This window comes from Cyprinodon tularosa, unplaced genomic scaffold (assembly GCF_016077235.1).
Source record: "Cyprinodon tularosa strain WSP-4 unplaced genomic scaffold, ASM1607723v1 ctg525, whole genome shotgun sequence".
Classification (NCBI taxonomy): Eukaryota; Metazoa; Chordata; class Actinopteri; order Cyprinodontiformes; family Cyprinodontidae; genus Cyprinodon; species Cyprinodon tularosa.
Window position 1 is genome coordinate 609,853 of NW_024039258.1, and position 27,818 is coordinate 637,670.

Genomic DNA, 27,818 nt, shown 5'->3' on the forward strand with positions numbered 1-27,818 from the left:
TTTTGATTGCGACCTAATGGGTTCATAGACCTTTAGTTGCCTGAGGACACATGAGAGGACATGCACAAACAGCAGAAAGGACAGTGTTGCATGTTTCATCTCTGGGATTTGTTTTTTTTAATCCAGAATCAGGTCTCTACTCATGACTTAGCTCGTAGGCATACCTTTGCAACATCTCTGTATTCGCTGGAATGCCTTACTTCATCTGTCATACCTGGATTCATATCAGTTATCAGTACCCCAATCACTTGGATTTGTTCTCTTACAAGCGGCTTGATTAAGCTTCACAGTGCTTCATACCCGCCCTCCTCTCTTTTGCGCTGAACCTTTAATTATCTCCTTCCTGCAATAATTTTGAAATTTTTTCACTTTTACAGTCACATCATCTGATAGTGGGTCCGCAAAGTAGAAAACCATTATGATATAATCCGGCTTGTTGTAAACTTTAAAATATTAAAAAACAAATTTTCCAAGTCAATATTTGGTTCGTAAAACAGCCCAGCCCTGTAACATGAGTGTGTGTTTGTCCTACTTCTCTGCCGTTGGCTCATAAGCGATGCCTTACATAACACACTTTATCCCATTTTGTCTGCTGTTGCCATGGTGAATCTAATTTATACAGGCGTTAAGAATTAGCCTTCTCTTGTTAACATGAACTGTGGGCTGAGGCTGTTTTTTGTTTTGTTGTCGAAAAGCGCACTTTTTAATACACACACTGTGGGAATTACATAGGAGTTATATTTGCAAGTGAACCTGTGTGCAGTTGTTTGAGTTTTGATGATGGGGAGGGTGTGTGTGTGCGTGTGTGTGTGTGTGTGGGGGGGGCACTTATACGATGGCAGAGGAAATGTTTGGATGATTAATGGGATCATTTGAGGGAATCAATTACAAGAGCAGAAGGGTTTGATTACATGGGGGGGATGTTATACGAAAATACCGAAATTGAGCTGCTGCCTTTCTTTGCAAATTTGGAGTTGTTCTGAACTCATGAGATCCTTAACTCTCTGAACACTAATGGATCGGAGTTTTTCTCTCTAAAAGAAACTTCTGCCTCAGTTTCAAGTTCCTTTTCAGACACTAACAGCTTTCCATCCAGGATTTGCCTGTGTTTACCTTCATCAATCTCCCTATTGACTCTGACAAGCATCCCTGACCTCACTAGAGAAAAATATCACTACAACATGATGCTGCCATCACCAGCTATTACATGGTGGAAAGTGTGTTCAAGTAGTGCAAGTCTTCAGTAATAGTTGAATTTTGATTTCATCTGACCAGGGAAATTTTTTTCCTTTTTTTTCATTTGTCAGTCTCCTCTATCCAAAACTCCTCAAGTGGAAAAGTTTTATTTTCACCTGGTTTACTTTAGTAAAAAATCTTCTTAAGGAACCTTTGGCAATCCGATTATTAATCGAAAAAATTATCGACAGATTAATCGATTTACAAATTAATAATTTGTTGCAGCCCTGGTTTCTTTTTCATCAAGATGTTGGGTCGTCACCAATGTTTTCTAACAAACCATCACAAAACAGCTGAATTCATACAAAGATTGAATTACAAATGGATATACTAATCTGATGAGTGAATTTATATAAATGAAATTATTGTTGTTGATATTTTTATAAATCATTTGTCCTTTACATTCCTTTTTCAAATAATCAACCACTAGGGCTGAAACAATTAATGATATTGATCGTGGTAAATCCATTGGTGAAATAACCGTCAACTAATTTAGTAATCGATTATTCATTAACTGGAGTATAGAGACTCTAAAATATTTTTTAACCCACTCTTAGCAGTAATTATACCAAAACTGTAAAAAGAAAAAAGGACACAAAAACAAAAAAATTTTTGCCTGTCAATATACTCTATTCAGTACTCCACAAGTGGAAAAGTTTTAGCTTCATCTTTTAATTCTTCTTTAAGGAACTTTTTGCTTTCTGATTTCTTAATCAATTAATCAAAAAAATCATTGACAAATCATCAATTTGCAAAATAATCATCAGTTGCAGCCCTAGTATCAATTATAATCCCAGAAATAATTTGAAGAATGTGGTTGGAAATAATTTTAAATAAAAGTAAATAAATAAAATGAAATAAAAATAAAATCTTAATAAGGATACTATAAACACAGTGTTTTGGGAGAATCCTTTTTCATTTGAATTAGGGTTTTCTTTAATATTGATACTCAAAAGCTGTAACCGAATAAAATATTAATTTGGCATTATATCAATACGAAATGTTTTCTCAATGCTAGTTAAATAAATTGAAAAATAAATAATCCAGATATTTGGATAATTGAAATTTATGTAACTAGCATGTGCGATTCTATTGAGAAAGCGTGTTCCATTGTGAGATTTAAAAAAGTGAGTTTTACCAAGTTAAACATGTTTTATAAAAATGTTTTTCATGTTTTTAATTGTCTATTTTATGAAAGTGGTTTTGAAAATGGTATTGGTTATCAAACATTTTGCTGAATTTTAATATTGACTTTTAAATGTTAGTATATTGACAACCGTAATGAAAATAATCAAGACATGTGACTTAAATAAAAGCTTTGATGTAATCATTATTAGCCATCTAAAAAGGCTAATGATGCAAGGGTAGAAATAATTAGACAAATTGATTAAAGACATTGAAATATGAAGTTGTTTTAAGTGATTATTAAATGATATCACACCACATCTGTGCGAAAATGTCAAAACGGAACTCTTAGCAGGATTAGATGTGAGATCAGGAGATAAAACAAGACCTGCTGTAGAGGAACAAGTGAGTCATACTGTGTCGGGGTCTCTGTTGGAGAATTCAACACAAATATGTGTCATGCAAGAGTTTCTCTAAAAAAAAAAAACAGCAGAGGGTTGCTTGTAATGTTTAACGCAGTCTGCTGGAAAAGCTCAGGTTGGGATTCCAACTAAGGACCTTGTTCCTTTCTACCCTATATTCTTCTATTCAATTAAGTAATTCTAATTAATCCTTCAGTAATTCAATACTTATTTGAAAAAACGTAACTTATCAACTTTTCATCCAGTGGCATTTTACAAGGCAAACCGATTCAGTAGGTGTAGGGAAATATTTACCCATGATCTTCAAACAGATACATATAAACACAAACCAAATATAGCCTAAATATATAACTATTTAGAGAGAGAGATTAGCAAGCAATAGTAAAATTCAAAGATAGGAGGGAGTTTCTTTGTGGTTTCATCATGGGAGGAGATTGGGACAAAAATATGAGAACCTAATGGCAAAGAGGCAAATTGATCCTGAGCTTTTTTCTGACATCTTTAGTATCTTTTTGATCCTTTCTAGGACACATCAGTGACTTTCTATTGATTTTATCACACCCACAGGCAGCTTTTTTTTTTCTAATCCACTTATCCTGCATGTTCCCCACCCTCCCAGATAGGGCTGGGCAATTAATAGCATTTGCAATATAATCGCGACTTAGAAAAATGCTATTTTTTAAATCACAGAGGCCCTCAATTTTTGCTCACAATACATTTGACAAGAGTAAGACACTAAATTTCTCCCTCCAGCCCTTAAGGTGGCAGTAAAGTGATTAAACTGTATAAACTATTGCAGCTACCACATAGATCTATGCATTATAGTAGAACGTTTTCATGCAAATGTTGTAGCAAAGTCTTGTAATACTTGATTATGGAAAAGCAGGGTTTTAAGGTCATGAAAACTGAAATTCTGGAGTAAAACATTAGCTTGCTTGTGCTTAATGCAAAGTAAAATCGCAATATTGGTTGATCTGCACCATTGATGCTGCCAAGTAACAGCCAGGATAGGGCAGATGCATTACTTTAGGCCGAATTGATCCTGCACCAGGTTCCCTCCTTTAAGTCTGCTTTTCCCATTTGCTAATTACATAGTGGTTATTTGGTAACCCTGCAATTCAGTATGCTGAAACAAAAGTCTAAAAAATAAATACATATTTTAAGCTCTGGGCTGAAAGACAGTTGCATTTATTATTGATAATGACTGGTAAAAAAAAAAAAAAAAAAAAATCAAAACATGTTTCTATCTTCTTTTAAGAAGAGGAAAACAATGTGGAGCAAGTGCTTTTTATTTTCATTTTTTTATTTCATTGCGATTTAACATGACTCACATTGAGAGGATGTTTAAAATGGTTCTGTATCGTTGGATATTGATTATTATCTGAGATTTCCTTTGGGAACAGCCTGAGAGGGAAAATCCAGAAACTTGTGGCTAAATATGAACATTATGTTTTCAGTCACATGATTTATTTGCTGGAAGACCAAGTCATGAGAGCTAAACGAAAGTCTCCTGACAGTGATTTTTATTTATTCTACTAATGGAACGCTATTAAGGAGGAAATTGTAAATAATAAAGATTAAAAATGTATTTTTAGTCACAAAATGAAACCAGCATTCTGATAAATATTGATTCTCCTTGTTCCTGAAGCAAACACCTCTTTGTCTCCTTATTGTTTTACTGGAATAAACTTCCTCTGCTCTTATAGATGTGGAAAACGTGCTTAAAGCACAAACACGGGGAGCAATTTTTAAACCGCAGATGTTATCTCTGCTTTTGAGGGTGAAGATGATTATCTTTTTAGAAAGTGGGCTACTTTCTGGAAATGAATGTTGGCCAAACAAAGCCTTCTCCTTACAGCTGAAGGGAGATTTCTCCTGTGAAAATAACAGTTGAGAGCAAAAATCCTTTTAGGTTTGATTGATTACTGCTTTTTCACAGCTGTAAAGGTTTTCTAGAAAATTGAGCACTGTGTACCACTGGGAACATTTGGATTTAAAAGATGCCACCTTTGGTGCTTTTGCTTCCTATAAACACAGGAAACGGGAAGCAAACGAGGGAAGTGCTCTGAAGAGTGTCCATCTTGTTCTGCTGTTTCCCAAAGTGCATTAGGTAACAAGATGTGCTATCATTTCCCACTCGCTGATCTTATTTTAGAAGGTACTTAGTCAGAAAGTCAGAGAGGAAAGCATGGCAAAAACAATATATACATGCTAGAAGCTGGGATTTGGGGAGAGTGTTGATGTAACAATGGTTTTAAGAAGTGAAAAGAGTTTGTATAACAGTTTTCTTTCTTTCATTATGACTTTTTGCTTCTTTGTAACAATTGTTTTAGATTAGCGACAAGTGTTGACTAACCAGGAAAACCTGTGTAAATACAAAAATGCAGTTATCAATGTGTGATACCATTTATTTAAGAGAAAATATTATCCATCAAAAGAAAAAGTAACAAATAACTCATTTATAACTTTAAATTTCTTGGTTTGGTTTGCTGGCCACACCCAGGTCTGATTACTGTCAGAATCAGCAAATAGATTTTATAGTACCTATCAACTTGAACATATTTCCGAAGTGATAGTTCCCAAAATAACAGACCGGAAGTGACTGTAAAGTCAGCATGTTGATTGTATACTGATAAATACTGTTTCTGTGGAAACATCACCAGCGAATGCCTATATTCATTTTGTTTTCTGATCTTTAATCAGGCGCTGAAGCCTGTTACAGGTTAGATGATGCATTCTTGAAAACATGTTATTGCTGTAGAACAATACAAGGTGGGCATAATGCAGGAAAAGTAAACATTACTGTTTTTCCATGAAAATAACATTTGCCTATATTCTTACATTGCCTACATCTGTAATACAAGATGTAATAGATATGTGTGCACTTTGATGTATCAACTAGGCATTTATGTTTTATGGTCCCATAATTTACATTTCTTTGAAATATTTGAAAGGGTTCTTACAGCTAATAGAGGGACCAGAGTAAATCAGGTCTATATTAGATGGTTTGTTTTACTCTGGATATTAGCCTGGTTACTGCTCTATGCTTAGTAGCAAAGTCTGATCCCTCCTGCTTCTTGTGATTATTAGAATGTAAGGAAAACCTTTCTCTTCTGTTATATCACATTTGTTGTTACACCACTAAACGCAACACTATATAACAGCTGCTGTCAATCACGTGGGAACCATCTATTAGGATAAAGTCCTTTATATTAATCAGCGTGGAGAGGGTGACAAATACTTACTTGGATTTGTCAAAACTTTTATGGAAACAGGTCTATCAGAACAATTATCTGAAGCCTACCAAGAAGTCCACCTTCTAACAACTCAAAAGCCAAAGAAAATAAAGGTTTACAGGTTATTCTAGCCAACTGTGTTGGCATTAGATTACCTTAAACAGGCTGTTCTGTATTAAAACAGTTCTGCAAAGAAGGTCAAAATCCATCCACAGCCATCTTGGTTGAGTAAGACATTTATGCAGTATTTTGCACTTTACTAAATAAAATCCTCAAGGATATTAACATATTGGCATGAAGAGCATTAATTAAGGCTGCAACTAACGATTATTTTGCTGATCATGTGTTATTCTGTATACTCCAGTTAATGAATTATTGATTACTATCGATTATTTCAATAATCCACTAATCACAATCTGATTAATTGTTTTTATACCTTATTTTGGATTAATGACGAATAATATTTATGTTGTTCCAGGATTGCTATAATAATATTTGACCCCAACCTTTTAATAAAGAATGATGACTCATTTGTATACTAAGCTGAGTAAAATCTATTCCTAAGTATCATGGTGGTTGATTTGATGCGTCACAGCCGCTGAGATCTTTTGTTCTTTGTCTTCAAATCGGCTCGTCTTTCTTCGGCCCCCATGTCGAGTCTTTTTGTTTCACTCAGTCTGCCGCTCAGACCGATTGTGATGATATCAGGTGGACGGCTCAATCAGTTATAGTGCCTCAGATGGGGATCCTGTGAATGTGTGTGTCCGCTTGCATTTGCATGATAACACAAGCATCACCCTGCCCCCAACGTTTGGTTAGTCCGTCTTGTCTGATGACATAAAGGAAAGGAGGAGAAAGCAGGGTTTTTGTTGAAACTCAGGGCCCCACAGACAGTGTTTTTTCCCCGCTGCCACCATGTTTGTAGAGTTGTTTAACTGGAAACCCTGTGAGATTATTTATGTAGTTTGTGTCGGGACAAAGAGCTGAGTCAGAGGAGCTGATACTTTGGCATGTTGGTAGGATTTAATCAGATTTGATGATTCTCTCTCTATCTTGCTGTTTTTCCATCTCAGGCACATCATCCGACTCATATTGTTTGGTTTTGAAGTGAAAAATCTCTCAAAGAGGTTAATTTCTGCAACGCTATCAGTGTATGTGACATTCAGCAGTTAGATTTGTACTTTATTTCTCTGTGTCTAAATAAGCCTAAACATTATAAACTCTCATTTTAATTAAACCCATCTCTGAACTACTCCAATCTACAACATTAGCATAAATAAAATCCCCCTGGTTTAGTCACACTGATCTTTTTGCAGATTGTCTCACCATGTTCTGGTTGTCATGTGTTCCTACGTCAACTGAAATATTGCCGTCATCAGAAAAAGTCTAAGGGCAACGTTCAAACATGTGACAGCGTTTGGCTGCTTTGGTTTCTATCAGAAGCTGCAGAACAGAATAATCTTAGCTAAAAACACAAAAAAGTCAGTACCTTGAAAAAGTGTGCCAGGAGGTTTTTCACATTTTTTTTAATGTTTGATTTGATTTGTTCATTTTATTTCATTCATGGTTTACACAATTAAAATTAATACAGTATAATGATATCATTATATTTTATCATTGAACACCACAAATGAAAACGAGCATGCAGAAGACTTGTACTACCTGCCCCTGTCTGCACAAATATTTCTATAAGTACCAACAAGGTACAAACAAAATACACCAAAACACTAACATAGGAGAAAATAAAATAAACATAACTTCCAAGTATAAATCATAAATTCCTTTAATCTTCTAGTGCATATAATCTTATTTTAGCTTTTTAAAATATGTTCTTGGACTGCAAAATACTTCTTCAGGGAAACATTTAGAGAATTCCATAGTTAACAGAAATGCACATTTGTTTTAACGTTAAATGACCAAACCTGGGTGTTAAATCCAACCAGCGTCTACATTTCTCCTCAGATAATAAAATAATGTTCTGTAACTATTCTGGTAGATATTTATTCTTTATCAGCGTGCATTCTTTGCATTTATTCATGCATAGTTATCAGAGTCTGAAGCTCAATTAAATCCAATATTTCATTAAACCAGACAAACCAAAGAATCTGTATTTTCGATATCCTACCTTATCTATTATACTTTTGTCTGTTTTCTGTAACAAAAATTGTGTTATTACAGCCATATATTACCATTTTAATGAGATCTTTTGTGAGAGACCAACAAAAGGTAGTGCAATTAGGGCTTCAGAAAAGCGGTATATTCGTACCAACATTACTTATCTACACACTGAAAACTATTCTTTGGAGATCACTTGAGTGTGCTTTAATCTAAACTGGGTACTTGCATCTGGTCCTTAACAGGTATGATCCCAGCAGGACTGGATTTGGATAATGCTGATCTAAACCTTTCCAATTTATGTCTGACTGGATGTTTAGTTCAGAGTTTCCTGATGGAAGGGAAACTTTGGCACGCTCTCATGTAGGTCTTCTTATATAGTCTTGTCTGGCGTTCCAGTCTTATTGAGGTTAAGTCCTTTCTGGTTTTGTGTAATCAAGCAATTGTCTCCAGTGTTGCTTGAGGTGTTTGGACTTAAACCTTAGACATTAGGTCATTTTCTCAATAATAAAGATTTCCTCTACTATCCATATCCAAGGCGTCAGGTGTGGAGGGTCACTTTTTAACCATTTTCTGGTAACTGCCTCTTTAGCTGCCACTATCAGGATTTTGAGGACATAGATGTCTTTCATGTGCGTCTCTTCACTCTCCAGGCAGCCCAAGTACACAGTACGTGGGGTCTTGGTTATCTTGTATCGTATCATTTCTTTTAAAGCCTGAACAACTTGATCCCAGTAGGTTTGTATTTTTGTACATTGCCAAAATATATGAGACTGACTGGCATTGCCTCCAACATTGTTGCTCAGTGTGAAATAATTTATTTTGTAATTGAGGTGTTTTTTCCAGCCGATAGTGTGATATAACAGATATAGTGAGTTATTTCCGTTTCATTTTTGTAGACTTTTATTCAGTTTAGAGACTATTTTTGTTGGTATTTTCATGTATGCATCCAAAAATAATTTAATCAATAAATTTCCTTCCCGTGATAATTATTTCTCAACCTCATTAGCATAGAAGTGTCTTAGCTGTAGGTATCTGAAAAAGTTATTCATTTTAAATTTTCTTCTGATTTTACCTAAAGATTTAAATGTTTTGCCCTATGCAAGTGTGCAGATAGCTGTTATCCCCTTTCTCCTCCATTCTATAAATGTGCTAACTGTGTCTTTTGGTTTGAATCTCGTTGACGTTATGCAGTTTGTTTTAATAAATATTTCTTAACCATCCCAAGTCCGTCACAGTAGGGCTGCCTTCATATTTGGGTTAAATTACACACCGATGCACTCTATTTTATTTCTAGCTATCAGAGAACTGACTTCACCCTAAATCCAAATCTGTGCCACACCTTTTCTGTTTATTTGGATAAGACAAACAAAAAATTTTTCCTTTACTTTTCACAATTTTGTGCCATAACAATGTAAAAAGGTTCAAAGCATGTGAACAGTTTTGTAAGTTTGTCTACATAATCATTAATAGCAATCATGATTCTCTTTCTTTTGTGCCATCCATACCATGAAAGGTGACCTGCTCCCATTTCAGTTTAAAATATCCCCTCGCTACTTGTGCAACGATTTAGACATTAAAAGCACTTTCTCTCCAGCTGAAGCTGTGATTTAGTTGTCTCAGCAGAGGACTCTCTTTAGGCTCCTGATCTTTGCCACATCATTATCTGATGACTATATTTAGAGTCTTTGCCATCTATTTTCAGTTCCCTCGCAAGTGTTCCCGTCAGTCATGCTGCTTTCTACATCCTCTCCTTTAAGGAAAAAAAAAAGGATTGAAATCTGCTGCTGGTAAATATAGATGCGGTAATAAAAGGTGCTTCAAGAGGGCGAGATTAGATAACTCAGCTTTTGAGGAGTTGTTGTGCATCAGATTTGGTCTGCTAAGGCAAAGGAAGATATGTCGTTGGAAATTGTCAAGCTTGCCCGTAAATATGTTAAGAACAGATGTCAGACTGGTGAGCTGCGTGTGGTCTTTAGCTTATAAGAACCTGCACAGCTGACAAAAGTGACTGAAGGTGTTGCAAAACCTGCCTGAGGTGCAGCAGTAACAGCTGACTTGTTTGTATCGATGTGGCGAGACCTAAAGAAGACGTGTTAGCACAGGCTTTGAATGCCACTCATCCACAGTGTGAGCATCAACAACAGTTCCTAATCCATTGCTGCAATGCACTATGCTAACTTCCCTGCAGTTAGCCCTGGGGGTTCATACGCAGTATGGACAGATACGGAAAAATCTAGAATAGAACTTCACTATTTTCTATTTTCTAAGATTGGAAAAAAATAAAGGAAGCAGCTAAGAATGTGAAGTAATGTTAGTGGTTCAGACATTATTGTCTTTCCTGTTGTCCTCATGTCCTACCTTCTTTGTGCATCCTCCTTTCCTTGCCTCACTTCCTTCCTCCCTTAAGCCAACTTTAGAAATATTTTCCTTAAATTTGTATTTTACAGTAAATTCACAGGTATAGAAACTCTGGAAAGGTTCAGACTTGTAGCTGTAAATTCAGAACTGAGGCAGCCATTTATCTGTGTCTCCTGCAGGAGTTTCTTCCCGTGTCCCAGAGATCATGGCGGCAGGCACCCACTCCCCTGGTGGGCCCAACGGCATCATACGGAGCCAGTCGTTCGCCGGATTCAGTACGCTGCAGGAGCGACGGTCTCGGTAAGCAAAAAACTTAAAACATAAAAAAAAAATGTCTAGGTCAGGGTTGTGAATTTACTTCCATTTTATTGTCTTAGAATAAGATAATCTTATTTATATCTTCTCTTAAACTTCTTCATTAGGAGTTCAGTATGTTTTGATGACCAAATATTGTCGAACAGAGTTGGATTGGAGCCTAATGATTTTATCTGTCCAAAAATTGTATCCAAGGAGACAAATATTCTTTCAATTTGCCATATTTCTTATATTAAAGATGCGTCTTGAATTCAATTGATTGTGCTTCTGTATCCTAATCATAATATTAAAAGATGCCATAAATATTGAAATTTCTAATACTTTTCTTTCTTTTTCTTAGACAAATTTGACTGTTAAATCAATCAGATGTGCCGTGTTACTAATTATATTTTAAGTTAGATTTTTTTTTCTGTTATTGATTTAAAGCATTTTGTACATTTTAGTTTGGATTTGCATTTAAAAATATAGGTCTAAGTGTTTCTTGTTCAGCAACAGATTCAAAAGAGATGTTGTTTAAATTTTTTTTTTTGTTCCTAGGGACTAGGTGCAAAGATAATCACAGGCCTCTTTTTGGAATTATTTTTATCAAGATAAAGTCATTCTAACCTTTTTAGAAAGTGTTTGCTACTGCTATTAATGATTCTAGCTTTCTTATAAAACATTTCAAGCCCTGTTTTCAAAGGATCTCTTTCATAGATTGCTAATTAAAAGTTTATCGAACTTAGCACAATGCTCTCTCTCTCAGGGTATTCTCCCTTGTTGCGAGGGTCTTTAAACTCTGGTAACGTGCAGATGCAAAGGGGTAAATCTAGGGGCACGAGTCTGGTTGCAATTCTGTCTATGTGCATCTCCATGCCTCATTAAGGAAGAAGAATAGAGCTCAAGAATAACATCAAATCTGTCAAGGGAGATATCTTCAACAGTGGGAGAAGATGAAAAGTGTCAGTAATCTGTATAAACAGTCATGCCGTTGTGTGTTGACTGTTGAATGATCGACGAGTTGAGAAGAAGTAGCAAAGCTCAAGTTTTTAAATGAGAAAACATTTAGTTTATAGTTTTTGACCCAAATGATCCCCAGATATTTCTTTGTAGCTAAGATAATTAAAATGGCAAAATCACAGGTGTAGATTTTATCCCGAATAGGGTTTTTACTGCTCTCCATTACAAGAGTTAATCTGTTTTAAAGATTCCTTAAGGCACCAACAAATAAGATTCTTGACAGGTCTGACTGTCTGGACAGGGTTGAACATGGTGGAAAAACAAACACGTCAACCAGCTCCATTCTGAAGATAATCAATGGTCAAACACCCAACCTCCTAAGCTATCCAGCACAAAAGCATTGAAATCACTGTGCAGTGATGCAGGCAGTGACGTGCTTTGCTGCAAATGTTGCTTTTGCCACCGTTAAATGTGCTACTTTTTTAGTTTTAAGTCAAACAGACCTGAAATTTCCTTCTATTTTCCATTTTAATGGTTCTAGATATTCTGGAAAATTTTGAAAAGGTGTCGAACTAGATTCAAGTCCCTTTAATGAATTGTTATTTGGAAAAATACAACAGCCTCCGCCCATCTGTAAATATGTGAAACTGATGTGAAAACTGCTGGAAGCCTCTTTGTTACTTGAGCTCCTTGCAGAGATTCGTCAGGGATTAAAAAAAAAAGGTCGTTAAAAGATAGATTTTATTCTGTTTCTTTCCATTTGACTCATTCTTCTAGAGATGAAGTACATTCATACTCGTATCCCAGATTTCTCTTTTACAATTGTTTCCTTTGGGCTGTCGCTTGCTTGTCTTCCTGGTCCTGCTGAGAGAACCCATTTGAAAACGCTCTTGCTTTCTTTTCTCTCTGCTCAGACAGTGAATGGTAAGATTGGTTGGAATAACTCAAGTGTGTGGGCGACTCCGAAGCCACTGGATGTGTCACAGTCTGAATGAGTGATAACACAGACTGTTCATGCGTGCCCCCATGCAGCCATTCATGCGTGCTTGCAGCCTTCAAACGTTGTACTTTTTGTGCAAGGGTGCAAAATGAAATGCATTAGTTGCCGTAGAAATGGCAGCATGTATGCGTTCCTCTATGCATGTTTCTGTCAAGAAACCTTTTGCAATACAGCTCATCTGACCCCAAGGCTAAACAGCAGTGTTATGCAGGGTTGCCCTACATTTGTGACAGCTGCGCATGAACTTCAACTTGCATGTTCCAGCTCATCCAGAACTGAAGCTGATGGCTTTCTTGTCCCTAAAGGAACTCAAGGATCATTAGGGTGAGGTGGAGAAACCGTAATGTGTAATTCTGTATTGCTTTAGAAAACCATGATTGGGTAAGATTACTTTAACTTACAACAGATTAATGGGAGAACAGAAAGAAATCTCAATGGTCTATAAACATGCCCTCTGTATTAGTGCACCAATGCCACATTCATTATGGAGCACTTGGTGTTAAACAAATACTAGATGCCATAGAACATACACTATATTGCCAAAAGTATTTGCTCACCCATCCAAATTATTGGAATCAGGTGTTCCAATCACTTCCATGGCCACAGGTGTATAAATTCAAGCACCTAGGCATGCAGACTGTTTTTACAAACATTTGTGAAAGAATGGGTCGCTCTCAGGAGCTCAGTGAATTCCAGCGTGGAACTGTGATAGGATGCCACCTGTGCAACAAATCCAGTCGTGAAATTTCCTCGCTCCTAAATATTCCACAGTCAACTGTCAGCTGTATTATAAGAAAATGGAAGTGTTTGGGAACGACAGCAACTCAGCCACGAAGTGGTAGGCCACGTAAACTGACGGAGCGGGGTCAGCGGATGCTGAAGCGCATAGTGCGAAGAGGTCGCCAACTTTCTGCAGAGTCAATCACTACAGACCTCCAAACTTCATGTGGCCTTCAGATTAGCTCAAGAACAGTGCGCAGAGAGCTTCATGGAATGGGTTTCCATGGTCGAGCAGCTGCATCCAAGCCATACATCACCAAGTGCAATGCAAAGCGTCGGATGCGGTGGTGTAAAGCACGCCGCCACTGGACTCTAGAGCAGTGGAGACGCGTTCTCTGGAGTGACGAATCGCGCTTCTCCATCTGGCAATCTGATGGACGGGTCTGGGTTTGGCGGTTGCCAGGAGAACGGTACTTGTCTGACTGCATTGTGCCAAGTGTAAAGTTTGGTGGAGGGGGGATTATGGTGTGGGGTTGTTTTTCAGGAGCTGGGCTTGGCCCCTTAGTTCCAGTGAAAGGAACTCTGAATGCTTCAGCATACCAAGACATTTTGGACAATTCCATGCTCCCAACTTTGTGGGAACAGTTTGGAGCTGGCCCCTTCCTCTTCCAACATGACTGTGCACCAGTGCACAAAGCAAGGTCCATAAAGACATGGATGACAGAGTCTGGTGTGGATGAACTTGACTGGCCTGCACAGAGTCCTGACCTCAACCCGATAGAACACCTTTGGGATGAATTAGAGCGGAGACTGAGAGCCAGGCCTTCTCGTCCAACATCAGTGTGCGACCTCACAAATGCGCTTCTGGAAGAATGGTCAAAAATTCCCATAAACACACTCCTAAACCTTGTGGACAGCCTTCCCAGAAGAGTTGAAGCTGTTCTAGCTGCAAAGGGTGGACCGACGTCATATTGAACCCTATGGATTAGGAACGGGATGTCACTTAAGCTCATATATGAGTCAAGGCAGGTGAGCAAATACTTTTGGCAATATAGTGTATATTACCTTCATACTGAATGTTTTATTGGGTAGCTTTTAGTTACTGCGAAGTCTATCAGAAAATGAATGAACAAGTTGTGAAAGAAAAAAAAAAGCACTCTTTTTTATTTATATATATGTATATGTATGCCAGTTTTAGATATATGTTCTGCTGTAACTCATAATTTGACTGTCACAGTGCGTGTTAAAAAGTTTTTCCTGTGATGACATCAAATAGTGCTACAAGATATCTGTGATGCAGCTTGTGAAACAGAATTGAGAGTTCCTGAAAGTTTAAACAGGCCCATTGATAATAGACGGGCTTAAAACTGAAACCAGGCCGGGGTTACATGTTGATTTGGTTTAGAGTTCGGTCAGTAACTTTATACAATGTCAGTCTAAATACCGTCCAAATTGTCCATTAGTCATTTTCACTCTTAGTTCTATTTAAATGTGGGCATAGCCAGGGCTCTTTCTCTCAGTTGCTATCCAAAATAGGAAAGATAATCTGGATGAGGATCCATCTTTATTTTGATATGGTGAAGAAGAGGATGGTAGGGAAGAATACTTCCTTAAAATCTGCCAAACTCTCTGTTGGTATCTGGAAGGCTCTGGGCGGTTCATGTCACTGCAATCTGACTATTAGATGTAGCTGAATATTACACACTGTAGCTTTAAAAAGTATATCAAGCATAATAAAAATAATTGCAGTATTATCATATAAAGAACTTTCCCGCTTTTCTTCCACACCCAATCCGTGTTTAATTATACCTAACGTGTTGGTTTTTTCCTTTGAAATCGGTTTTAGGTTTCTTTGTGGGTCACCATTGCGGAGGAGATGGATGAGTTTCAGTGACAGATGACGGTGTTATTGGCTCCATTTGACTTTTTTTTGTTGCAAGATAAATGATGGCCTGCCTTCTAGAGATGACGTTGATTCTTAGATGAAAATGTGATATGTTGACTTTATTATATTGAGACCCAAAGGGTTGTGTATCATTCTATGCAAAGCTATGGAAAAAAAATATTGCCCCTTCTTGCAAATTGTATATTCTTATAGGATTTTGTTTGTTGCCATGAAAGAAATTTGTTGCTACAAGCATGATAGTGAGAGGGATTGCTTTCGAGCCAATAAGTTGATGCAATCAACTGGTTTTCCTTAGATAGAAAACTTTGTATGATCTGGTTTAATTGTAAAGTGCCTTGAGATGACTGTTGTGAAATGGTGCTATATAAATAAGCTGAATTAGATATTTTATTGGTATCCTTCAACCTGAAAGGGTTAAGAGGCCACTCCTTTGGTTTTAGTGCTCCATTTAAACACACTAAGAGCCTGTGTCAACAAATGGGACCCTAACCTATTAGACAAGGTTGAAGGGTGCGTCTTTAGCTTATCTAGGAGATAAAGAACTGATTTGAAGAACCCCCAAAAAAACATATATTCTGCTATATGGGGTATCTTCTACTGCCTCTGATTGTAGTTAATATAACAAAAATGTGAAAGCTTCAGAAAACAAGGCTAAACTTAAAAAAGAACACAAAGACCCGTCTCACATGAGCAAGAAGACAATGTGTCCCTTATATGTGGTCTAAGTCCAGCACTGCCTCTCAGAAACAGAACATCATACGCATTTAGATGAGGCATTGTGACAACCTCGAGCTAATTTGCTGCTTCATTCGGTAAAATTGATAGAACCATGAAGATAGTCCTCCCATCAGTGTGCTGCCCTATTCTTGGCCTATATTTGAATTAGATCATGTGGCATGACTGTAAACAGGTCAATTCAACTTAAAACGCTTCAATGTTGCCTCGTTAAAACAATTCTTCAAACACCAACTTGCACTAACTTTCCTTGGTTGAGATGTTGAGAAAAAACTTGGTTCCAGTTGCAAAAAACACTGGATGACAGTGGTGGACATCAGGGAGCAATTGCTTTTTCACATAGGAAAAGGCTGAAGTTGAAAGCCTTTTACTCCTCCATAAAGAATGAAATCGTCATTTATAAACTGCTATTAGCTCAGGTTACCTTTTCTGATTTTGCCGTTTAATAGAAATATAGAAGTGAGACAATTACTTCAAATCACGACAAATCCTTTTTCACTTACTGTATTTTCTGGAGTATAAGCCAATACTTTTTTTCCCCATGCTTTAACCATGCGGCTTATAAGAAGCTTATAAGTCGTCCAGTGTGACTTACATATGTACGTTTTATATGTATGTTTTTTTTTTTTTTTTTCAAAAAATGTAGGCTTATATTGAGGCTTATATTTATATTGAGGTGCGCTTTATAGTCTGGAAAATACTGTAATTAAATTCACACTTTGGATTGATGGTCGCCCCAGCTTGATTTAAATTTTATTCTTCTTCAGTCTTTGTCCTGGTTAAATATTAAGTCCCTGTCCATAACACTGTGTTTGCAGGTGTAATTCGTTCATAGGAAACTCTGCTGTACCGAAGAAGCCTCAGTCCAAGCCCAAGAAGCCCCACCTGTCTGGTCACAAAGGAGGCAGCAGCTCCAGAGAGCCGCAACCCAAACGTCTGGAGGAGGTTTACACGGCACTCAAACAGGGCTTGGAGTGAGTAACTCACTATTTCATGTTCACTATTTAACGTCCTAACATTGTTGACAATTTCATTAGCTTTATTTCACTTATTTCCTTTAAGAAGATCCTTGATGAATTTAGATTGTAATCATGTTTTCTTTTTCATGCTGCTTAGTGAATATCTTGAAGTCCATCAAACAGAGCTGGATAAACTCACATCTCTAATGAAAGACATGAAGAGGAACTCTCGCTTGGTGAGATTCATGAAAAGATTTTGAACACAGATAAAAATCTTAAGAAATATTCAAATATATATATATATATATATATCTTGACTATACTCTTTCAAAGCATTGTTTAACATGTTTCTTTTCGTTATTTCCCAGGGAGTGCTGTATGATCTCGACAAGGTAAGTCCATGAAACTTGGGTTTTACTATGTGAAGATAAGATGATGTTTGAATTTGGTTTAGTGTAGAATGGAGCCAGGTTTTTAGTCTGGGTTTTTGGACAATTCGGTATAGAATAAAAACACACAACACATAAAATACATTGAACAAATTGGAAAGAAAATTCGCAGAGGAGCAACAGGTGAGTGTCAGCTCAATATTTTATCTAAATGTGTTTTGTATACACTGTATAAAATTTAGTCCATTTATATGACATGAATTAATTGAAGTTTAAACTGTTACATGTTTTGTGCACCAGTCCATTAAAGGGTTATATTTACACTTTTATTTATACTTACACAAACACCTGCCACTACCTTTAACATTTACCGTACCTTGAGACCAATTTAACAACTAAAACCTGTGGTCTTCCACCCATAATTATGATTGTAGTAAATAAAACAAATAAGGGGCGTGCAGGTGGTGCAGTGGTTAGTGCTCACAACCAATCTAAGGAGGCTTTAGTCCGGGTTTCGAACCCGGGTTCGAATCTGGCCTGTGCTGCTTTGCCGCATGTCTCTCCCACTCTCTCATACCCCCTTTCCTGTCAGCCTACTGTCAGAAAAATGAGCCACTTGTGCCGTAAAAACAAAACAAAAAAAATAAATAAAACAAATAAAAAATGTATTAGTATTGCACATTCAGCAGCAAGGAAATTCAAAGTGCTTTACATGTTAAAACCAGAACAGAGAGATTTTTTTTGGAGTTTGTTCCTGATTTAAAGCTGCGTTTAACCTTAAAGCTTATTGAATCTACTCTCAATCATAAAATATTGACTTGAGTTTAAATGCATTTGTCAATATTAGCAAAGCAGCTAAATTTTAGCTACTGATTGAAATTGACGAGTTTTGCTTTGATCAAAGAACTCGGATCAGACAACACAGGGGAACCTTTGCTCCTCAAATCCAGCAGCAGCTTATAAACCATTAGCTGTAGAGCCATTTTCATTGCAAGCTAATCGTTTTAAATGCCAATACTTAATTTATAACAACCCCACCTCACCGGGAGGCTCCAGTAGTCAAGATTTGTTCCTGTTTTCTGCTTCACCTGTTAGTGTTCATAAAGTTATGATTAAGTGGTATATTTTAATCAGCATTTTTGGATCTATAAAGTTCATGCTGCCATATTGTTTAAAGCTCTGCTGTGTTTGTTTTTTCCTGCAGCAAATCAAGAGCATTGAAAGGTATATGAGACGCCTCGAGTTCCACATCAGTAAGGTAAGGATTTAGTAAACGTTGTAAGTCAATTGTTTTAAAAGTGTCACAGAAATAAAAAAGATTGCAACGATATTTGCGGAAAAAAGGAAAGAAATAAAGGTTAAAAAATGGTAATAATTGATTAAATAATGCTGTTGCCTCAATGTTTTTGATTAGACTTGGTTAGCCCCCATAAAATAAATTAAATGACAGCAAAAGTTTTAATAGCACCAACTATGAAACTAACTTGTTGTTTCTCTGTTTTTTGATTGGCTTTATGAGATTATCAAAAGTATGTGTTTTGGAATAACTTAAGAGTTGACAAACAAGCTTGCTGTGGTGACTTCCACTGTTAATTTTCTTTTCTTTGCCCCAAGCTAAATAAAACTTTCTGCAGATACAAAGTATCTTGTGCATTAAAAAAAACATGATTCCTTTTATTTTTATTATTTTTATACACTAAATTCCCCTTAACGATAAGTTCTATTTTGTTAAAAACTGATAAGCTAGTTAACTAGCACCTATATTTGACATTAACAAAAGCAATAGCAATTGCTATAGAATATCTTCTTTTTTTTTTAGATGATTAAACCCTTAAATTGCTAAACTTGGTAGACAGAAAAAGGCACAAAAAAACTGCATCTTTTTGTTTTTCTACTTTTCAAGACATTATATAAATTCCTTTTCTGGTTCATTGAATGCTTTTCCTTAATTTTCTTTCAAATGTCTTTTCCATAGAGTGATAACAGTGACGTTCTATAAGTACTCTGCAGGATAGAGACATCTGTTCATTCTGTTTTTGCGGCTTGTTCTTTACATTACTTTTAAGAAAATGCTCTTTTTTTATTCTTGTGTGATATTTGACAAATGTTTTAAAAATCTTGAATGTGGTTGGTTACTGCACTGACAAACACTGCAGAGTTTAGAAGGTTGTTTTATAAAACATATAAAGCTTTGTTATTAATCCAGGCTGACCTAATAAGTCAGAATTGGGAGCCTAAGTCTGACTTTTCCAAACAAATTTTATGAAATATTCCTCATGAGTTCTGAACTTGAGTTCTTATGACGCATAAAATCTTTGGGCCATGAAGAATTTTGATCAGGTTCTTTCATAGTTTGGTATAAAACATGTGTTTGCATGTAATGGACAACTCCCATAAAATAAAAAGCAGCAAAAAAACAAAAACAAAACAAAAACACCATACATATTTCCTAGAGTGTTTTGATTTGGACCAAAAGCTAACGTGATTCTGGAAGTTTTCTTGGACTTATTAATTTATTATTATTTCTCAATATCTGTTATACAAATACATTTCCTGCTGTTTGAATTGTTTTGGCAAAAAGGAATCTGATTTATTTTCCTTAATACCTTCTTTTGAAGTCTTCTCACAGGCTCCCAGTAAGGGACCATAATCCCCACATTTTTTTGTAGACTCTACAAGCTTGCAAGGCTCTTTGACTTTTCTTCCACATCCTCTTTTATAGTCCAGCGCGGCTTGCTGGGCATCAAATCAGAACTGACAGCAGGTTATCAGAGCATGCTCTCCAAAACAACTGCACAGATCTAAAAGGTAACCATGGATACATGAAGACAGCCTTTTGAAGTCAGATCAGGAATTTAAGGAAACCATTTAACTGGTACATTAACCCTTTATAGTCGTACACACCCCTATCGGACAATAAAAACTTACGTTTTGTCTAGAAACACAGCTTTAAAACAGGATGGTTAGCTTGATGGTTGGTTTGAGGTTGGATGGTGAAATAGAGGTAGTGTCATGGCTAATTTTTATTGCAAAGCTTTTATAGGAGGGTAATATGTTGGTTTAGGTGTGAATCAGCCGGTATTTAAAGATGGAAAAAGTAAATAAAAGAAGATACAGATGAAATTAAATATTTCAGTCATTTATACTTGCCATTGTCTTAAAATATATGAACAATTTCTGCAGTGAGCTGTCTTTTATGCCGCTAACAAAAGAAAACAAAACAAAAAAAAATGTAGTCAATGCCTGCTCTTTCTTATAAAAATGTCACAGGATGCTTTTAAGCAACCAAATTCTCAAAGTTTCAGCTTGAGAAACAGATTTATTTTGACAACCCTATGTTTTGCAGACTCGGAACAGAAATAGATTCAAATATAGCTGTAAATATTTGGGAAAGCAAAGAATTGTCTGATTTATCTTGTCAGGCAGGGAAGCAGTCTCAGTCTCTCTCTGTCAGTTAGATTTACCTCCAACTGTGTTCTTCTTTTTCGCTTGCAGACATAATATCAGCAGCATGTTCACTGATGTCTTCTGCAGTGTCATTACTGACTCGCTGGGCTTTGTCTAATTTTACAAAAGTTTTCCTTAAATTCAAATCACTTTAAAATGGCTCTTATTCCCCGAGGTAGAGAACACTAAAAAAAGGGATAAAGTTTGAATTTGATTAGGAAGGTCCCATAGAGATTAAGAAACTCTTATTTTTTAGTAACCGCTGGCCAAGATGGCTATAAAGCACTTCATATGGAAGCATTACCAGAAGTAAAACAATTAAATAATAAAAGGTATTAAAACAATGTAAATGTGAAACCCTTCTGTTAATCAGAGCTTTATAAAGTAATTGACTGTTTAAATCAGAGCTGTTATAAGAATACCCTTGACAAATATATAAACTATGTTGTTTATACAAACCATATTTAAGTTAAGACGAAATGTCAGTTTTGCTTAAATTGCTGTAGTAACTTAATTAGAAGGACCAGATAAACTGGTTTACATTTAGCATGTAAACATGCTAACATGTTTTCATAGTCTGAAACATAAAGCAGCTTCTTTGCACCTTTTCATTATGCAATGCAGAATTTAAATATACATCTCCTTACTGCTAATGTTTCTTATTTTAATCTTAAGATTGCATTTTTTTTAAAGAGTCTGTAGATCATCCTCTACTGTTAAAGAAATTAAGATTTCTCACTAAACTCTAAAACCTTTTTTACTGCCCTTCACTTTCCTACGTAGGTTAAATGCTGAGTTCCGTCTCTTCATCCAAACTCTGTAGAATACACTGCAAAGGACCAGTTTAAGTATAACTGCAAGATAGTTTTTACTAGCATCACTAAAGTCTGAGTGATGCTGCTTTTTCTAGTGTTTTTATTAAAAAAAATTATTTCACAAATAAAAGTTACGTTTTTGCAAACTGAAGTTCAAAGTATAAATTTATATAACTACAATAAGTGAGTAAATAAGACTAGTTACTTTCTACCTCTGGTGCTTTGTAACTCAAAGGGCTGGAATCCACCCAACTAGAGGAAGAACTAAAAATATATAGAATAAGGCATTCAAAAACTGGAGAAAGAATAACAGAAAAGGTGAGAGGACGAAGTAAAGAAGATGGTTTCCTAGTATGAAAAAGATGGATAACTGGAAGAAGGATTAGAGATGTGGAAAAAAATAATTTCAACAATAAGCACTTGATTTTAAACTTGGTGAAATATTGTATAGTGCTGTATCAAGTCCAAGGACTTCAAATTGCTTCAGACCAGAGGGTGTCTCAATCAGCACTAAGTCCTTATCTATTAGCAAGGCTGCTGTAATGGTAAAAAATGTTCCTTGTGAGATAAATAAATCTATTCTTCGTTTTTAATTCAATCCGTTTTATCAAACATCCTCTGCTCCTTTTCCCCAGACTGTTAGGAGCTATTCTGACCTCCTTGTCTATCTGTTCCTGCTCTGCTTTGCACCCTCAGTAGGACTGCTTCATCTGATGTTGGCGGTCCTGGTTTCCCAGTCCGCCATACTAGTAATCAACATGTCTGTTATTTTAGCATATTTTTCTGTGCCCACTTGGTGTCTCTCAAGTTATTATTTGAATTCCAATTGCCAATGATAAAGAAACAAACTCATTCTCGTAGTCTGTTGAAGCCCCTCAGATGGCCTCTCAACAATAAAATCTACTAACTGCGTGACTGACTGTGTCATCTGCATATACACGTATCTTGGTTGCTCTTAGCCCCTGTTCCAACTTGTTAGCTGTGTTTCCATTCAAATGTGATTCGACTTTTGAGTGAAATTGTAAAAATGTATATTTCCTTCCATTGGAGCAAATTAATGAGGTGATACAAAGCGTAATGAGAGTAGAGTTTCACAGGTGAAATGTGTATTTCTTATTTTTGATAAATATTTAATAGATCTGCCTTTTAACTAATGATTTGACAATATGCATAACCAGAAGCAGTGATGCAACATCCTACTTTATTTTAGTTTTTAACAGACCGGAAGAAAGTTATGTTTAATTATCAGTTAAGATAGATGATAAGAATCAGGAATACTTTAATAATCCCAGAGGGAAATTACTTTTGTTACACGCTCCAGATACAGTTTTATTTATATATATATATATATATACAACAAACCACACAAGATAATATAAATTATTACTGTATAGAAAATATAGATACAATTTTAGGGTACCAGCAGCTTGTCAAATTCTCTTTTGTCAAAAAACAAAACAACAGTTCAGATAAATAAATAAGTTCAATGTTGCTGCAGCTGTAAGTTCAGGTAAATGTGGAATTGTTTCAGCCCAGACTCAGTCTCTTGTTGTTTTGGCCATCTGCCGCAAAGGACGACTTAACAATCGTCCATCAGCAGGCTGTTAGTTTGTGACTTGCATTAGCCGCAGCTTTTGTCTCTGCCCTGCCTGCAAATGTCTGCACTGTAATTGGCAGGTGGCACACCACAATGTCCATGATGTATGATGCATGGGACAAAGTCTATATTAACTGTTTATGTTTGTGTGTGGGGGGCCGGTATCAACAGGGCATCATTAAAAAGATGACTGACACACTGAAGGTGAGCAGAGCAGTTGCCCGGCACCCTGTGCTCCTCTAAGAGAGGGTGTGTGTTTACCATTGCCAAATTCAGCCCAGATGAGTGAGAATTCTTTGCATGTGATTATTTTTGATAAAGGACATTTTCTGCTCCCCCCCTTTCCCCCGTTGATTGCTAATCTTGCTGTAAACACACACACACACACACACACACCCTGATTTCCCCAGAGAAGGCTTGGGTGTTTGATGCTGTTCGGCGGGGCCTGCCTGTTTCTAATCTGCTTATAATCATTTGCTCCCGGGCATAAAATGCTGCTGGGTGTGAGTGTGCACCATTATTTAACAATGTCAGATAATATCAACATGTTAAGAGGATTTTTAGCCAAATCCTAGAGATTTAGTGGAAATTTGAAATTTCACGGCCCAATTTGAGAAATGTTCATATCTAAATAAAATCCTTTAAAAATTCTCAATTCAATTTAATTAGTCGACGGCATAAAAAAACTTACTTATTGAATATTTACCATTCCTTCTCTTAAAGGCCTAATCTGATTCCCTGCTAAAGATCTTCCCAAAACGTGTCACTTTTTCTCCAAGCAATTTGTTTTTTGTTTTTTTCATCCACTCTGAACTATAATGAACTCAATCCAAATGAATACAAATTTTTGCATGTATTTAGATTTAAAGATGTCTTAATTAGCAGATGTGTAACAGGCACTTTTTTGGACCTTAGGCACAACAGATGGGATTTTCTTCTATTCAGTGGTCTTTTAGTGACCAGTTAAAATAAAGTGCTGTGCAATATTATGTATTTTATTTTATGTATCTTTTCAATTTTTGGAACATCACATTTAAACTTCGATTAGATTTTATGTATAATATCAGAGATATTTTAAGATTTAAATACGTTTTATGTTAAAGAATGGGCAAAAGACATGTCTGAACATTGCATGTCACTAGTTTCTCCATACAGGAGGTATCTTGGTGATTACAATACGAATATTACGTGTGTTTTTGATACTATTTCCTCATGTCATTTAACATTATTACAGATCTTAATTTCTGTGTATTTGATTTGGTTTCTTTCATTATTGTAAATGTCGTGAGTAGGGCTGCAACTAACGATTATTTTAAAAATCGATGAATCGGCCGATTATTTTTTCGATTAATCGATGAATCGGACAAAAAATATTTTTTATGTTAACCTCTTTATTCCAAAATAAACATTTTAGACAGAACAAACAAGCACACAAGTACAGGTTGCTCATTAACTGTACTGGTGCAATATGAAAAATAAATGTTTGTGTAAAAACTACGCAAACTTACATGAGAAATGTAGCTGTACATCCACAAAATATAGGGTATTTTGTTTCATAAAGCGAAAAAAAAGACATTTTTGTTTTTAAAAGCCCCTAAGGGGTTCAAACAATAGGTCCCCCCATTTCAACAAATGAGGTTTTTTTTAGACTAGAAGAGTTCTGCCTTTTAAGACAGGAAAGTATAGCAGTTAAAGTTGCTGCTTGAGAAAATACTTAACCAAATTATAAATTGTATTTGGAATAAAAATGAGAGAACTAGGGGTGCTAAAAAACACATCCTCCAAAGACAGATATTTACATGGGAATGTGGCATATAATTAATTGACATATTACTGATCTTGCTGGATTTTATTCTGCTTTACTTCCATAAATTGCAGGATCTTCTTTATCTTTCCCAGAAGATTTAAACTTTAAAAGCTTTGCCCTCATAATTTCCAAGTTAATTTATTTATAAAGAAAATATAAATGCTACTTAAGCTAATTCAAATGAAATTAAAAGTAAAATAAGTAGCCAACCTCATCCCTGTCTGTAACCTACTAACAAGGTAAGGAAAGCATCAGATGAGCTACCTGAGAAACTAACGTAACGTTTCCCCACTTTAAAACCAAACAAACATGGTTACTCATCCTGCTGATCTGCTCTCTTCACGCCATCGAAGGCTCCAACGTGTTTTCTTTTCAGATGCTGCGTCATAACAGTGGTGCTTCCGTGCCATGTTCATTTGTTTTTACAAAAGTTGCATGTTACGACGCATGCGCCGTCAATCCCGGCGCATGCGCGCTTCATTTGCATTCTGGACGCTGAGGGTAAACTCCTCACTAAAAACCTGCGGCTCTGACTGCCGCGCTGAGAGGGATTCCTGTGAGAGAAAAAGCCGCCAGTGACACCGTAAAAAGTCGCCAGATTTGTCGCTAGTCGCTTTTTTGAAAAATAGTCGCTGGAGGGGTCTGAAAAGTCGCTGAGTTGGCAACACTGCAACTGCGGCGCTACTCGCTCCGCCATATTTTTTTTCTTCCCCCGGATGACGGCGGCGGCGGATGACGCATTAATCGCGCGACACAACTAATCGATGATTAAATTCATTGCCAACGCTTTTAAAAGTCGATTTTTTTCGATTTTATCGATTCGTTGTTGCAGCCCTAGTCGTGAGACTAGAAAACACAACAAGACTAATGGACAAAGGCTATAAAATGCTGCAAAAGAGAGAAGCTGCATTCACAGAACCACTAAAATGGAAAATTGCTGCAAACACAAAAAAAACAGTTCAAATACATAAAGATGCTAACACATCAATACACAAAATGTATGCAAATCAAAAACAATGCTGCAAATAGCCAAAACACCTACAAGTTAAGAAAATCTGCAAACTAGTGGCGCTTAATGGAAGGGTTCCAAAGAGATGACCATCAACTCATATGGGACCAGACCCTCATTAAAGGCACAAACTGGATGCTAAGAGGAATTACCTTTTTCAAAAAGATTAACAAACAATAACAAACCCTTTTCTCTCTGTGTTTCTAATATAACCTGTATCAGCTAAGGAAAATCTATATTTTTTTTCTTTATTGTTTCTCGCCATTGATCATGTAAATCAGATCGATCATGTGAAGGCAAAGCCTAGGAAGCCTAATGAGACAGATTAAATGCATCATCAAGAAAATGCTAAGTAAGGGAAGTGTTTCTCTCCATACGTTTGTGCTCTTCTGACAGTAATATAGTTTGGACTGAGACGTTTTAGTTTTTTGGCCATCTGTCCATCAAGGTTTCTCTCCTCTCTTTGTTTGTTTTTTTCTTTCATGCGTTGTCTTTCTCTTGGGGGCAATGCGCCCAAGGCACAGCAATATGCTGATGGACAGTCTCTGGAGAGAGGCTTGGCTGACCTTCATAAGCACATGTCCTAGTGGCCGCTGTAATCGGGGACAAAAATTAGCTTCATTATCCGACAATGATATGATAATGTCTATTCATCAGCTCCAGTTTGTTAGAGCCCAGTATTTCCTCAGAGAAAAGCATTATTTCTCTAAATGATTAACTCATTGTCATTGTTACCTTGTGTGTGAAGGGTCTCTACACAGGCTCCAGTCATCTGTCTCTCTATTGTCCGGTCATCCATTTATTCATCCGTCCATTTGTGGGTTTGTTTGCTCACTCGTCTGCTCCGCACTTACTTTATCTTTCCCTTTTTTTTTAAAGCATGCCAAAAATAATCTGCAAAAGATTTGTGGTTAATCTTTTAACTGTGAACTGAATTAATTACCCATAAAGGGATTAAACTTATCCAGGGTTGTTGTTTTTTTCTGCACATTTTAGACTAGAAGAGTTCTGCCTTTTAAGACAGGAAAGTATAGCAGTTAAAGTTGCTGCTTGAGAAAATTTTTAAACATTTTAACTTTAAACATATGTGTGTATAAACTATATGTCTAAGAGGCCCAGCAGCTCTGAATGTTCTTTATGATGACTGGATAAAGTTACTTAGGTTAGATGTCGTTCTGAGGCTGACTCCATTCAGCTGCTACAGCTACACCACATGCTCCACATACCACAGACAGACATGCAGATGGGCTTGGCCTCACCCAGTAGCATGTCGCTGAGGACTGCTTGGTTTGAGGTGGAGCCGGTGGGATCATAGTGGGTGTGGGATATAAATCTGAAGTTTTATAGAAACTTTTTTCAAGGAATCAACATTATAAAAAGATTTCCTAGTGGTGTTTTGGTTTAGGCGTAAAGAACCCCAAATAAACAGCAGCTATTAGGACAACAGGAGCCAGACTGGCCGGTTTCCCCTGTCTCTCTCTAATGAGTGCAATAAAGAGCACACAGCATCAATATTTCAGAGCTGGCACCAGTCAGGCTTCCACTTCTGCCTTTAAAGAGGTTCACCAGAGGTGTTTTGCTTTGCATTTTGATTAGATGTGACTTCTGGTCAAAAATAAACCTGGAGTCAATATGAATTATACATTCAGAGATGGGTTACTCAGCCTTCGGGAATCTGTTTGAAG

General features: G+C 36.5%; 1 protein-coding gene across 6 annotated transcripts in view; it reads left to right on the forward strand.

Annotated features, from left to right (window-relative positions):
• Positions 1–27,818, forward strand: part of ripor2 (RHO family interacting cell polarization regulator 2) — a 99,047-nt gene that overhangs the window by 57,188 nt on the left and 14,041 nt on the right. For 5 of the 6 annotated variants that reach the window (XM_038304065.1, XM_038304067.1, XM_038304064.1 and 2 more), the window contains exons 2-6: positions 10,675–10,795; positions 16,929–17,084; positions 17,227–17,305; positions 17,438–17,461; positions 18,663–18,716. In XM_038304065.1, the coding sequence (XP_038159993.1) occupies positions 10,675–10,795; positions 16,929–17,084; positions 17,227–17,305; positions 17,438–17,461; positions 18,663–18,716 (434 nt within the window). Of the gene's footprint in view, positions 1–6,906; positions 7,036–10,674; positions 10,796–16,928; positions 17,085–17,226; positions 17,306–17,437; positions 17,462–18,662; positions 18,717–27,818 lie in introns of those variants that run through there. The other variant, XM_038304069.1, reaches the window with a different exon arrangement.